Source organism: Salvelinus namaycush, chromosome 6 (genome assembly GCF_016432855.1).
Source record: "Salvelinus namaycush isolate Seneca chromosome 6, SaNama_1.0, whole genome shotgun sequence".
NCBI lineage: Eukaryota > Metazoa > Chordata > Actinopteri > Salmoniformes > Salmonidae > Salvelinus > Salvelinus namaycush.
In genome coordinates, this window is record NC_052312.1 from 27703439 (window position 1) to 27719330 (window position 15892).

The following is a 15892-nucleotide window of genomic DNA, read 5'->3' on the forward strand; positions in this document are numbered from 1 at the left end:
TCCCCACCCATTGAGAGCTTTTACCCACACTAAGTTTCTAGGCAAACAAGCTGTTATTTGCATGGAACATCTTTAAAGGGGAGACTGCAAATATGTCTCTGTTTCTCATTCTCATCTGATATTTTAGAGAGCTTTTGGTGGTTTTATTTGCATGTCTTGGAAGTTTTCAACACGTGGCAACATGGGTCTGTTTGAGAAGAATCACTCAGCTTAGATAGTTTTGTCTTTATGAACCAGTAAATGATTCCTGACAAGATTAAATGTAAGGAAAATAAATAATAGCTTCTTTCTGCAGTTTGTTTTCAAGATCACAACTATTTGACCTCCTTGAAGTTGACAGTGATGGCATTGCATTCTAACTTTCAACCACATGAGGGTATCATCGAGATCTAAATACCATTGAGAGAGAGCAAGATAATTCATTGTATCCTCAAAGTAGCCTACATTCTTTCTATAGTTGTTATTTAGGGGTTGAGTTGTTATATTGTGTCATCCCATGTGTCCTACGTGTTTCCACACCAACCAATGTTATGGTGTCTCTTATCGGTTGAAATGAACTGGACACCTGTCCTGCATGCCTGCGTAATCAATTGGTGGTTTTACACGTGTTTTTACGCACGCCTTTAATGAATGGAACGTAATTCAATGAGACCTGTTGAAGACGGAATGTCCAGAAATATTAGCCTACCTAACACCATAATAACAACAATATACATTCATAAAGCACATACCATTTTTAAGACAGTATTGGTCACATGGATTAATTGATTGAAAAAATATATAGTTGGGAGCTAAATGGTGGAAGTTCGTCTCTCTACGGTTGCCCCGTTTGATTTTAACGGGGGGGGGGGGGGGGGGGGGGGGCGGTATAACACTGTCTGTCTCTCTCTGCCAATGATAAAACAGCGGCACATACCTGCTGTCCCGGAATCTAAAATCCACTCCATCAGTCTAGGAGGACAACCACATTAACACCACTGCCGTCAAGTGACGACCCGTCCAGTCTCCTCGTCCGAAGCCAACGCTACTACCGGGGGGCTTGGAGCTGCATAGCACCAACGCTCCGCGGACTGACCCCAAGAACTAGACGCGATTACCCCAAAGAAGCGAACAGAGATTTGTTTGATACGAACTCCCAGGACTACTTATCTTCTAAAGGAATTATCTCACTAATTTCATTTCCCCCCTCACTCAAGCAAGCAGCGGCCGTTGTGTTCAATGACACCATGCTCATTGTCTCGTCCCGCAGTGCGCTGCTGTCCGTCTACTATCCCCAGATCTTCCTCATCCTCACCAGCGGTAGCTACCTGTAGGTTGGCACGTGCTTTTTACCCTTCTCTTCAACAGGTGCTTGTACAGCCATGTGATGGTGTGCATTTGTAAAATCTCAATTTTTTTTTTTTATCTCTTATGCACTAATTTAATTAATTTGTTGATTGGGACATTTACGCACGTGGAAATTATAGAGCATTTGTGGTTTATAATACAATTTCACTATAAAATGAACAACTCAAATAAACTTTTGGAACTTATATAATAGCCTATTGTAAAATACTGGGAGTGATATCTTCACATGAAATTGTTGGTGTCAAACAATATCTGTTTGGTTTTGTGACTGAAAATAGAATATTAATAACAAAACCTATAAGAAAACCTCTTAACAAGAATATAAACGTTTAACGAACATTTAACATGTCTGAAGAGTTTAATTTAAACTTCCCTGACAAAATGTATTTTCCAACTAGCTTAAAAGTCTTAGTCAATGGAGAGGTTCACAATAACAGCTGCTACAACTTCCCAAAATGACAAATGACATTAAATAAATATTTTGATGGACTTATAAATGACTTATGTGGTATTCACAGTGTTCAATAAGTAAATTGAAGAGATTACCTGATCAGTAGGATTCACACATTGCAACATGACCATGTTCTCTACACGCTATATTTGTAAAGCAACATATGGGAAAGAGCGACATCCTGTGTTCTGTAGACATAAAACTGTACAAGTTATTTATTATTACATTAAAAGACCCGGGCCCTCACAGAACATATGATTAGTGCAGATATTTCTCATACTTGCACAGACAGACCTGACCAATACCTAAAACAGCCCTAGTTGAGGTTCATGGCTTTAGTTAAAATGTGGGCTTAAACGGCTATTAGCCAGAGTTGGTTTGTTGTCTGTTCTTCATTGGCTAACCATTGTTTGCTTTTGTGCATTTTAAAACCTAATTCAATGACTTGAAGTAAATCTTACACACAGTGGACCTTTAAAATGTATGAGGGTCAAGTTGCTTGGCTCAGATCTATAAGGTCACAATAAACAATCTCAGTGACCTGTGAGCTTGTCTCGAACCAGCCGTGTGTCTTAAATCAGCTGTGTGTATTAAGTGCTCTATCTAGAATGTTAGCCAAACCAAAACCTGACTGATGTGAGGGAACACTGTAGCTCATGGGGGGACCTATAGAATCTGTAGCTACAATACAGTCCGTGCCACGCCGACTCTGCCCCGCCGACTCTATGCCTTGATGTTTAGCCATCTCCCTCTTCCCCCCCCCATAGGGCACTGTCCTCGGTGGTAGCGTTGGGTGCTAACATCATTTGCAACAAGATCCCTGGACTGTCCCCAAGGCAGCGCACCCTCTGCCAGAGCCGCCCGGACGCCATCATCGTCATCGGCGAGGGTGCACAGCTGGGCATCAACGAATGCCAGTACCAGTTCCGCTATGGCCGCTGGAACTGCTCCACCCTGGGCGAGAGGACCGTCTTTGGACAAGAGCTGAGAGTAGGTCAGTCTACCTGCTGCAATTAGTCTAGTCAAATGTACATCACTTGTTAGGGGGTGCTGGGCCAAAGAAAACATGTAGGGACAGTTTCCCGGATGCAGATTAACCCTAGTCCTGGACTAAAAACTATTTTCGATGGAGATTGACCATTGAGCTTGCTTTTTAGTCCAGGACTAGCCTTAATCTGTGTCTGGGAAATCACCCTGGGGCTCCCGAGTGGCGCAGCGGTCTAAGGCACTGCATCTCAGTTGTATCACAACCGGCCGTGATTGGGAGTCCCATAGGGCGGCGCACAATTGGCCCAGCTTCATCCGGGTTAGGGTTTGGCCAGGGTAGGCCGTCCATAGTAAATAAGACTTTGTTCTTAAATGACTTCCCTAGTTAAATAAAGGTTAAATAAATAGATGAAGTAGGACCCGCAATGGTGTGGGTCCTACTTCATCTGATATAATGGTTTATGATGATGATGATGCAGTGATTGCATCAGAATGCCCACCAGACCAAGCATTGTCTAGAAATAGTGGAGAGCTAAGCATCTGATTGTGCCTCATGGGCAGAGTGAGAAGTCACTGGCTTTTCCTGTGCCCCAATGAAAACGTATAGGTCTACTGTCAGTGACTAGTGCCTAATTCACAGTCCAACCAACACTTTCCAAGGTGCATGACACAAAGGATAAGCTGGATATATAACAAATATGATCAGCCACTCTTACAGGAAAATGAAAGTTGTTTCTATTGAAGTTGTTTCTATTTCTATGGTCACTTCCTTTTTCTTCCCAATGGCTATGTTCAGGCCAGGGCACTGGTTACAGGAGAGGTTATGGTAGTTCAGAGCCATACGATTTGGTGAAGGTGGGAGCGATAGCTATCATCATGGCCAATTTGGTTGTTGTAGTGAGTGTGGTGCTACTCCTGCAATAGAAGCAACGATGGGAGGTTCACAAACTCACAAACTCGTAGAGTGAAGAGTGAAGCTCTATGGTTAGTGAAACTACTTCAGTGAAATCTTCCAGTGAGAGTAGTATTCTTTCACCATCATCCTTCTTCAATAACCACAGTGAATACCGTACTTTGACTCCATAATATTAGGAATACGGGAACAATTGAAACTTGAAGCCGTGTTGCTAGTGTTCTGAAGGGGTTTCAATCCTACAACAGTCTGTCCTACATGTGACCTCGTTGTGTAGAAGTCTGTCCTGCCTCTGGGCTTGAGTTTGGTTTGTGACATTCATTCTTACAACACTGACTGTCTTAAATACAGTAGGTCTGTATTAATTATTGTGTGAAAATGAACCAGAATGTCCTTAGATGTGCAACCTCTCCTAACTATCTATACTCATAATCTCTAAACATGGCTCTGATCTGGTTTTAGTCAGCATTCCCCTATTCTTTTATTTCCCACAGCACACTAGTCGATTTGCTCTTATATGAATTGTCTATCAGTCAGAAATGTTTTGTTGTAGTCTCGCTGTGGTTTGGGAACTGTGTTTAATCCAACAGCTCTGGGAACAATCACTCCTCTCACAGACAGGCGGACCGCTGGATCCAGGATCCATTTAGTTATTTTGTTAGAGGAAAGAAAATGTATCTATTCCTCTGTTCACCATGGTGTGTTAGGGTTATGGTGTGTTAGGGGGTTAAATGGGACACTCAGCTTGTCCCTCTACTGACTGTATGTGTTGGGAGAGATTGATATGACAAGAACTCTGTCGATCTACTGGAAAGTTATGGTAGGACTCATCTCTTGGGTTGTTGTTGGTAGTGATGAGATGTTGGATTGGTCATTCAAAGGGCCCGGACAGGCTCATCCTATGGTCAGTTGATCCATTTGAGTTCATGCATGTGTAAAGGAGTCACGTTTAAAAATATATATATATTTCACCATTATTTAACCAGGTAGGTCAGTTGAGAACAAGTTCTCATTTTCAACTGCAACCTGACCAAGATAAAGCAAAGCAGTGTGACAAAAACAACAACACAGAGTTACACATGGGATAAACAAACGTACAGTCAATAACACAATAGAAAAATCTGTATACAGGAAATCCAGGAGGTAAGACAATAAATAGGCCAATAGTGGCGAAGTAATTACAATTTAGCAATTTATATTGGAGTGATATATGTGCAGATGAGGATGTGCAAGTAGAAATACTGGTGTGCAAAATAGCAGAAAAACAAATATGGGGATGAGGTAGGTAGTTGGATGAGCTATTTACAGATGGGCTGTGTACAGCTGCGGCGATCGGTAAGCTGCTCTGACAGCTGACGCTTAAAGTTAGTGAGGGAGATATGTCTCCAAGTGATTTTTGCAATTCGTTCCAGTCACTGGCAGCAGAGAACTGAAAGGAAAGGCAGCCAATGGAGGTATTGGCTTTGGGGATGACCAGTGAAATATACTGGAGCGCGTGCTATGGGTGGGTGTTGCTATGGTAACCAGTGAGCTGAGATAAGGCAGAGCTATATCTAGCAAAGACTTATAGATGACCTGGAGCCAGTGGGTTTGGCGACAAATATGTAGCGAGGACAAGCCAACGAGAGCATACAGGTCGCAGTGGTGGGTAGTATATGGGGATTTGGTGACAAAACAGATGGCACTGTGATAGACTGCATCCAATTTGCTGAGTAGAGTGTTGGAGGATCATTTGTAAATGACATCGCCGAAGTCAAGGATCGGTAGGATAGTCAGTTTTACGAGGGTAAGTTTGGCAGCATGAGTGATTTAGGCTTTGTTGTGAAAAACGAAGCCAATTCTAGATTGAACTTTGGATTGGAGATGCTTAATGTGAGTCTGGAAGGAGAGTTTACAGTCTAGCCAGACACCTAGGTATTTATAGTTGTCCACATATTCTAAGTCAGAACCGTCCAGAGTAGTGATGCTAGTCGGGAGGGCGGGTTCAGGCAGCGATCGGTTGAAGAGCATGCATTCCGTTTTACTTGCATTTAAGAGCAGTTGGAGGCCATGGAAGGAGTGTTGTATGGCGTTGAAGCTCGTTTGGAGGTTTGTTAACACAGTGTTCAAAGAAGGGCCGGATGTGTACAGAATGGTGTCGTCTGTGTAGAGGTGGATCAAAGAATCACCAGCAGCAAGAGCGACATCATTGATATATACAGAGAAAAGAGTCTGCCCGAGAATTGAACCCCCATAGAGACTGCCAGAGGTCCGGACAACAGGCCCTCCGATTTCACACACTGAACTCTATCTGAGAAGTAGTTAGTGAACCAGGCGAGGCAGTCATTAGAGAAACCAAGGCTGTTGAGTCTGCCAATAAGAATACGGTGATTGACAGAGTCGAAAGCCTTGGCCAGGTCGATGAAGACGGCTGCACAGTACTGTCTTTTATCGATGATGGTTATGATATCGTTTAGGACCTTGAGTGTGGCTGAGGTGCACCCGAGACCAGCTCGGAAACCAGATTGCATAGCGGAGAAGGTAAGGTGGGATTTGAAATGGTCGGTGATCTGTTTGTTCACTTGGCTTTCGAAGACTTTAGAGGGGGGGGGGGGGGGGGGGCTTGGGCCAGTTGCTGCGAGTGGTGCATAGCTGTTGGTCGGGGTTGGAGTAGCCAGGTGGCCAGCATGGCCAGCCGGTTGTCAAGAAGTTCCTCTTCAATCACTTAATTTGATTGACCTGCAAGGACAGAGAACATATAACTATTGAGTGAGACCAGGTTTCTGTCTTGACCACTAATCAAAGTCAGCTACAGCAGTTAGAATACCAACAACAATGGAACCAAGCATGTATTACTCTATAATGAAAACACATTTATAAGCTGGGCATGACGTTTGGCAGCTCGAGGAAAACATTCACTATTCTACATTTACCGAAAGGTCTGGTTCGGACTGATGAGAGAAGACTTCAGAGTTAGTTTAAAGTTATGGATCAGGGAGCCACAGAGCTAATGGGATCTATGAGTGAGTGTGTCAGGTTGGAGAGAAGCCACCCCATTGCCTTCCACTAGACGCCATGCATTAATACTCAGGTTGTTGAGGAGAATGGAAGCCAACATAGTATCTTGATTGAGGCGAGAAATATCCTATTACAAGGACAACGCAATAGTAATGTTATATACAGTAATTAATTTCCTTTCCATGAGGTAAATGTTAATGTGTTTGTTCTGAAATGGAAAGCTTGCCATTTGAAAGGCTCTTACGGGTATTTATCGTTGCTCTGACGGTGTAGTTTGACAGATTGATCAATGGTATAGCGGATGTGAGAATGTATTGTGTGGTTGTGGGTCTACAACTCATAAGTTACCAACACCAGCTACAAAAACAATGAGTAATGTTCACTTAAGATTTATCTAGCATCTTTAAGTGGATTTGTGTGTTTATTAACTTCTTATAAATCATTTACAAGACGTTACGCTACATCCATAAACAACTTGTCTAGAGTGAAGGTAGTGAGATCAATAACACTACAATGTGAGCTATAGAATGACATGTGTTGGCTGAAACAGAAACCAACTGGCACACATTAATAAGTGCACTTATAGATAGGATAATCTACGCTGAACAAAAACAGAAACGTAACATGTAAAGTGTTGGTCCCATGAGCTGAAATAAAAGATCCCAGAATATTTCCATACGCTAAAAATATTATTTCTCTCAAATTTTGTGCACAAATTTGTTTACATCCCTGCTAGTGAGCATTTCTCTTTTGCCAAGATAATCCATCCACCTGACATGTGTGGCATATCAAGCTGATTAAACAATATGATCATTACACAGGTGCACCTTTTGCTGGGGACAATAAAAGGCCACTCTAAAATGTGCAGTTTTGTCATTCAACACAATGACACAGATGTCTCCAGTTTAGAGGGAGCGTGCAATTAGTATGCTGACTGCAGGAATGTCCACCAGAGCTATTGCCAGAGCATCTAATGTTAATTTCTCTACCATAAGCCACCTCCAATGTAATTTTAGAGAATTTGGCAGTACGTCCAACTGGCCTCACAACTGCAAACCACATGTATGGCGTCGTGTGGGCGAGCGGTTTGCTGATGTAAACGGAGTGCCCCATGGTGGTTGTGGGGTTATGGTATGGGCAGGCAGGCATAAGCTACGGACAACTGATGGTCATGCCATTCATCCGCCGCCATCACCTCACCTTTCAGCATGATAATGCACGGCCCCATGTCGCAAGGATCTGTACACAATTCTTGGAAGCTGAAAATGCCCCAGTTCTCCCATGGCCTGCATACTAACCAGACATGTCACCCGTTGAACATGTTTGGGATGCTCTTGCTCAATGTGTACGACAGCGTGTTCCAGTTCCCACCAATATCCAGCAACTTCGCACAGCCATTGAAGAGGAGTGGGACAACATTCCACAGGCCACAATCAACAGCCTGATCAACTCTATGCGAAGGAAATATGTTGCGCTGGTGGCCACATCAGATACTGACTGGTTTTCAGATCCACGCTCCTACCTTTTTTTTAAGGTATCTGTGACCAACAGAGACATCTGTATTCCCAGTCATCTGAAATACATAGATTAGAGCCTACTGAATTTATATACTTTATATATATTTATATACATATACTACTATAGTACATACAGGAGTTTTTACTGTATCTGCGGTACAGACACAGATACAGTAAGGCTCCTCTGGTAACCAGCAGATGTCACTTTGGTTTTATCAATGGAGTCTTACCCAGCCCGCCTGTTAAAAATTAGGGCTCTGACGACAGTCCAATAGACAGAGACTATCAAATAAGGAATGGTAGGTATTTATTAGCCTGTTACAGCTTAATTACATTACACTAGTATAAGGCCGAACTGCAGTCAGGTCACCCAGTAATGTAAAGTGAGGATACATTTTGTTGTAGTGGGCCACTAGCCTTTCATTAGGCCACAACATAAAATACTGTACTGTAACAAACTCATACTACGTACTGTAATGCACTACAACTTACCTAGGACTAGTGCAAGGTAACTCTTTGCCCCCCTCTCTCTCCTCCCCAGGTAGCCGAGAGGCGGCATTCACCTATGCCATCACGGCGGCTGGCGTGGCCCATTCGGTCACAGCAGCGTGTAGTCAGGGCAACCTGAGCCAGTGTGGCTGCGACTGGGAGAAGCAGGGCTACCATGACCAGGAGGAGAGCTGGAAGTGGGGAGGCTGCTCGGCCAACATCAAGTACGGCGTGGAGTTCTCCAGACGCTTCGTGGATGCCCGAGAGATCAAGAAGAACGCCCGACGTCTGATGAACCTGCATAATAATGAGGCAGGACGAAAGGTAAAGTGACTGACACTGCTTGTCTTGTTGTCTGTGGTTTTAACACATCTAACAAAAATGTAGTTGTTTCTGTAGGGATCTAGAATAGAAGACAATAGAATATAATACAACTCCATCAGAAAAGTATACTGAACAAAAATATAAATGTTTCATGAGCTGAAATAAAAGATCTCAGAAATGTTCAATGCGCACAAAGTGTAATTCTCTCAAATTCTGTGCACCGATTTGTTCACATCCCTGTTAGTGAGCATTTCTCAGTTGCCAAGATAATCCATCCACCTGACAGGTATGGCATATTAAGAAGCTGATTAAACAGCATGATCATTACCCAGGTGAACTTTGTGCTGGGGACAATAAAAGGCCACTCTTAAATGTGCAGTTTTGTCGCACAACACAATGCCACAGTTTTGAAGGAGGGTGCAATTGGCATGCTGACTGCAGGAATATCCACCAGAGCTGTTGCCAGATAATTTTATGTTAATTTCTCTACCATAAGCTGCCTCCAAAGTCGTTTTAGAATTTGTCAGTACGTCCAACCACGCCAGCCCAGGACCTACACATCCAGCTTCTTCACCTGCGGGATCGTCTGAGACCATCCAACTGGACAGCTGATGAAACTGTGGGTTTGCACAACCAAAGAATTTCTGCACAAACTGTCAGAAACCGTCTCAGGGAAGCTCATCTGTGTGCTCGTCATCCTCACCAGGGTCATGACCTGACTGCAGTTCGGCGTCATAACCAACTTCAGCGGGCAAATGCTCACCTTCGATGGCCACTGGCACGCTAGAGAAGAGTGCTCTTCACGGATGAATCCCATTTGTTTTCTCTTGATTGATGTGTTTGACAGCATGTTCCAGTTCCCAGGAATATCCAGCAACTTCGCAGAGCCATTAACCTCTCTAGGGTACGTGGGACGCTAGCGTCCCACCTGGCCAACATCCGGTGAAATTGTAGAGCGCGAAATTCAAAAATACTAAATTAAAATATTTAACATTCTTGAAAATATGTGTTATACATCAAAATAAATTCTTGTTAATCCAGCCACTGTGTCAGATTTCAAAAAGGCTTTACGGCGAAAGCAAACCATGCGATTATCTGAGGACAGCGCCCTGCATACAAAACTATGAAAAAGATATTTCAACCAGGCAGGTGCGCCACAAAAGTCAGAAATAGCGATATAATTAATGCCTTACCTTTGAAGATCTTCTTCTGTTGGCACTCCAAAATGTCCCAGAAACATAACAAATGGTCCTTTTGTTCGATAATGTCCTTCTTTATGTACTTCTTTATGTATGTACTCCATGTACTTCCAGCGCCGACAGAGATGGCCGCCTCGCATCGCGTTCCTAGGAAACTATGCAGTATTTTGTTTTTTTACGTGTTAATTCTTACATTGGTACCCCAGGTAATCTTAGGTTTTATTACATACAGTCGGAAGGAACTACTGAATATAAGAGCAACGTCAACTCACCATCATTACGACCAGGAATATGACTTTCCCAAAGCGGATCCTGGGTTTTGCCTTCCACCCAGGACAATGGATCTGATCCCAGCCGGCGAACCTAAACAACGTTGCCGTAAAAGGGGCAAACGAAGCGGTCTTCTGGTCAGGCTCTGGAGACGGGCACATCGCGCACCACTCCCTAGCATACTACTCGCCAATGTCCAGTCTCTTGACAACAAGGTTAATGAAATCCGAGCAAGGGTTGCCTTCCAGAGAGACATCACAGACTGTTCCCACATGCTTCAAGAGGGCCACCATTGTTCCTGTTCCCAAGAAAGCTAAGGTAACTGAGCTAAACGACTACCGCCCCGTAGCACTCACTTCCGTCATCATGAAGTGCTTTGAGAGACTAGTCAAGGACCATATCACCTCCACCCTACCTGACACCCTAGACCCACTCCAATTTGCTTACCGCCCCAATAGGTCCACAGACGACGCAATCGCAACCACACTGCACACTGCCCTAACCCATCTGGACAAGAGGAATACCTATGGGAGAATGCTGTTCATCGACTACAGCTCAACATTTAACACCATAGTACCCTCCAAACTCGTCATCAAGCTCGAGACCCTGGGTCTCGACCCCGCCCTGTGCAACTGGGTACTGGACTTCCTGACGGGCCGCCCCCAGGTGGTGAGGGTAGGTAACAACATCTCCACCCCGCTGATCCTCAACACTGGGGCCCCACAAGGGTGCGTTCTGAGCCCTCTCCTGTACTCCCTGTTCACCCACGACTGCGTGGCCATGCACGCCTCCAACTCAATCATCAAGTTTGCGGACGACACTACAGTGGTAGGTGTGATTACCAACAACGACGAGACGGCCTACAGGGAGGAGGTGAGGGCCCTCGGAGTGTGGTGTCAGGAAAATAACCTCACACTCAACGTCAACAAAACAAAGGAGCTGATTGTGGACTTCTGGAAACAGCAGAGGGAGCACCCCCCTGTCCACATCGACGGGACAGTAGTGGAGAGGGTAGTAAGTTGTAAGTTCCTCGGCGTACACATCACGGACAAACTGAATTGGTCGACCCACACAGACAGCGTTGTGAAGAAGGCGCAGCAGCGCCTCTTCAACCTCAGGAGGCTGAAGAAGTTTGGCTTGTCCCCAAAAGCACTCACAAACTTCTACAGATGCACAATTGAGAGCATCCTGTCGGGCTGTATCACCGCCTGGTACGGCAACTGCTCCGCCCACATCCGTAAGGCTCTCCAGAGGGTAGTGAGGTCTGCACAATGCATCACTGGGGGCAAACTACCTGCCCTCCAGGACACCTACACCACCCGATGTCACAGGAAGGCCATAAAGATCATCAAGGACAACAACCACCCGAGCCACTGCCTGTTCACCCCGCTATCATCCAGAAGGCGAGGTCAGTACAGGTGCATCAAAGCAGGGACCGAGAGACTGAAAAACAGCTTCTATCTCAAGGCCATCACTAACATCGAGTGGCTGCTGCCAACATACTGACTCAACTCCAGCTCACTTTAATAATGGAAATTGATCAAAAATGTATCACTTACCACTTTAAACAATGCCACTTAATATAATGTATATGTATATACTGTACTCTATCATCTACCGCATCTTGCCATCTTTATGTAATACATGTATCACTAGCCACTTTAAACTATGCACTTTTATGTTTACATACCCTACATTACTCATCTCATATGTATATACTGTACTCAATACCATCTACTGCATCTTGCCTATGCCGTTCTGTACCATCACTCATTCATATATCTTTATGTACATATTCTTTATCCCTTTACACTTGTGTGTATAAGGTAGTAGTTGTGGAATTGTTAGGTTAGATTACTCGTTGGTTATTACTGCATTGTCGGAACTAGAAGTACAAGCATTTCGCTACACTCGCATTAACATCTGCTAACCATGTGTATGTGACAAATACATTTTTATTTGATTTATGTCCCAAAAATGTCCAATTATTTGGCGCGTTTGATTCAGAAATACACCGGTTTCAACTCGCCCAACATGTCTACAAAGTATCTAATAAGTTACCTGTAAACTTGGTCCAAACATTTCAAACAACGTTCCTAATCCAACCTCAGGTACCCTAAAACGTAAATAATCGATCAAATTTATGACGGAATAAACTGTTTCTAATACCGGATAAAAACAACGTGGAGCGAGCTCCTGGTCACGCGCACCAAAACAGTAGAGTCCACCTGGAGTGACACTTACAATGAATATCACTACTTCTTCATTTCTCAAAAGAAAAACATCGAACAATTTCTAATGACTGTTAACATCCAGTGGAAGCCATAGGAAATGCAACCAGGTTCCTAATAAAAAGGGCATTCCATAGAAATCTGTTGGAAAATCCTATGACCTTAATTTCCCCCCCCCCTGGATGGTTTGTCCTCGGGGTTTCGCCTGCCAAATCAGTTCTGTTATACTCACAGACATTATTTTAACAGTTTTAGAAACTTTAGAGTTTTCTATCCAAATCTACCAATTATATGCATATCCTAGCTTCTGGGCCTAAGTAACAGGCAGTTTTACTTTGGGCATGCTTTTCATCCGGATATCAAAATACTGCCCCCTACCCAAGAGAGGTTAAAGAGTGGGACAACAATCCGCACGACACAATCAACAGCCTGATCAACTCAATGCGAAGGAGATGTCACGCCAGATACTGACTGGTTTTCTGATCCACGCCCCTACCTTTTTTATAAAAGTATCTGTGACCAACAGATGCATATCTGTATTCCCAGTCATGTAAAATCTATAGATTAGGGCATTATTTATTTATTTCAATTGACTGATTTCCTTAAGTTCATTTAACTCAGTAAAATCTTTGAAATTGTTGCTTGCTGCATTTATATATTTTTCAGTGTAAATATAAGTTCAGCAGAGACAGCATCGCTGTGCTAAATGATGCTATACTAGTTTAAAAACAGAGGGTTTCAGAATGTGTGTGTGTGTGAGAGCACATGCGTGTGTGCCTGCCCATGTGTCGGTGTGTGCGTGAGCATGCCCGTGTGTATGTGTGAGTGGAGGGAATGCAAGTCCAGGCAAACCGGCTGCCAAATGGAGGCCTGCCATAACCCTGCTTTCCCATTCATTGAATTACAGAGCATTAAGTCAGGATACAGGATATTATTGCAAAGTCTCTCTCTCTTCCTCTCGGTGGCAGCTCCCAAAACCATGCTGCTGCACCACTGCACACACTGAAGCAACCTAATCAAGAGCCAATTCCCCTAACTTGATAGCAGGGCAGATCAAGAGCAACAGGCTTGATACACTGATACACTCTTACATGATAGGCAAGTAGGCTACAGTACTGGCCACCCAGTTAGAAGTTTTACTTTAATTCCTATAGACAATGTATCTATGCAACACTGATAGATATTGCTTTGTGTTAGAAGTTGCTATAATTTTTGGGTGAACATTGGGCTACATAAACATTTCCGATTTGGTCAAAACTATATAACTCAACCCTAAACGGTAAACTGTCATCTGGCAAATGTGTCCGCTGAATATATCTGTGAGGCATCAAAACTTAAATTGCACATGAAACCTCAGTACAATGTTATACATGTTCTGGTAACTTGAGAGTTCTGGTCGTTTATTCTGTCTATTGTGGTCTTTAGGAAGGTCAAGTTAGTAAGAGAATAGAGGCTTGAACCTGGCATCACTGTCCAGTTGGGGGATTTGAAATATGTACTCCATATGGACTTTAGGCTATATTGCAGGGGATGCCCTTAGTTAATAGACGTAATGTATTGTAGAACTGTTGAATGAATTGGAAAATACAATTTGTGGATATGTGGGCTGGCCTAAACTTTTTCATGCAAATCTCCAATTCACATCACTGTGAATTAAGTAGTTAAGATGTAACTCTTAAGAGTGTGCTTTTGAACTCAATAACAATGGCAGCATATGTCTAACTAGCCTGATCCCCCCCATCCTGCCCGCTGGGCTCGGTTTATTTCACTTCACGTAATCACCTAATTTGTGTAGAGAAACAGAATGTAAGCTTGTGAGATCAGGATGGTCAAACTAGTTAATAACCATCAATGACAACAAATTACTCTCAAACACTTTAAGCTACCTACACACAACTATTCAACATTTGGGACATGCCAACTCTTTCTCAAAGCATGTATCTAGCCCTCAGGTTGCGTCAACCTTTTCCAAACCCTGTATCCAACCTTCTTCTCTCCTCTCCCTCAGATCCTGGAGGAGCATATGACGCTGGAGTGTAAGTGTCACGGCGTGTCGGGCTCCTGCACCACCAAGACCTGCTGGACCACCCTACCCAAGTTCCGGGAGATCGGCTACGTCCTGAAAGAGCGCTACGGCGAGGCGGTCCAAGTCGAACCGGTCCGGGCCTCGCGTCTCCGTCAACCCTCCTTCCTGCGTCTGAAGGAGTCGCGGGGGTACCAGAAACCCACGGACACAGATCTGGTCTACCTGGAGAGGTCTCCTAACTACTGCGAGGAGGACACGGCAACAGGGAGCACAGGGACGCGGGGGAGGCTGTGTAACCACACGTCACCCCATACCGACGGCTGCAATCTGATGTGTTGTGGTAGAGGCCACAACACCCACCAGTACACCCGCGTGTGGCAGTGCAACTGCAAGTTCCAGTGGTGCTGTTTTGTGAAGTGTAACACGTGCAGTGAGAAGTCTGAGGTGTTCACCTGCAAATAAAGGATGGATAGATGGATGGAGGAGGGGGACGGAGGGAGCTGGGAAAAGGGACAAGGGACAGGGCAAGGCCATGAGAGAGGATACAAGGAAAGGAAAAAAGGATATTAGGATGTGGACTTAGTGGGGAAGGACTCTTCAGGATGTACTCTACAGTGGACTTTGAAATTGTTAGATTCTTCATGGCTTCATTTTGCACATTGGACATCCTATTTCATTTTAAAGACAAAAGATTAAATTAACTAAAATGACTTTGAGAGAAAGTACTTTGAGAAGTAGGCAAATAATGTTTTTTTCTCATGCGCTGACTGGAAAACTGTGATGCCGATATACTATGTGTTGAAGGATATTGATGAAGTGAAAGGATTGTGGTTGTTCATTTTTCTGTCTCCAACCAAGCAAATCTGTTATTGGAAACATTGTGGACCCAAACTTTATCAAGTGCAGTTTTCACCTCCTCGGTAACACTGCTCAAAAAAGCTCAATAATCTCTTGACATCTGAAATGGGGGAGAATAAAAACTGACCAACTGACAACAAAAAAACAACCTCAAACTGGAAACGGTACATCAGCAAAATGCCTTTTGACGGCGATGCGAGACGGACAGAGAGAGAGGAGCATGGTTTCAATAGGCTGACGTTGAAATGGTGGCGTACCTTAACTATCCAATCACACTGTAATT

The 15892-nt window shown here is 43.9% G+C and overlaps 1 protein-coding gene across 1 annotated transcript; it reads left to right on the plus strand.

Annotated features, from left to right (window-relative positions):
• The first annotated feature begins 1226 nt into the window (after nucleotides 1–1226).
• Nucleotides 1227–15213, plus strand: LOC120049314 (protein Wnt-7b-like). Its single transcript, XM_038995564.1, has 4 exons — nucleotides 1227–1309; nucleotides 2566–2792; nucleotides 8754–9025; nucleotides 14734–15213. The coding sequence occupies exons 1-4, from the start codon at nucleotides 1227–1229 to the stop codon at nucleotides 15211–15213; spliced, it is 1062 nt and encodes a 353-aa protein (XP_038851492.1).
• Nucleotides 15214–15892: the final 679 nt, after the last annotated feature.

Excerpts from the sequence above, each read along its gene's own strand:
- LOC120049314 (XM_038995564.1), top strand. The coding sequence starts at position 1,227 with ATGCTCATTGTCTCGTCCCGCAGTGCGCTGCTGTCCGTCTACTATCCC. Across the intron at positions 1,310-2,565 it reads CTCACCAGCGGTAGCTACCT|GGCACTGTCCTCGGTGGTAG; the intron begins GTAGGTTGGCAC and ends CCCCCCCCATAG. Across the intron at positions 2,793-8,753 it reads TGGACAAGAGCTGAGAGTAG|GTAGCCGAGAGGCGGCATTC; the intron begins GTCAGTCTACCT and ends TCTCCTCCCCAG.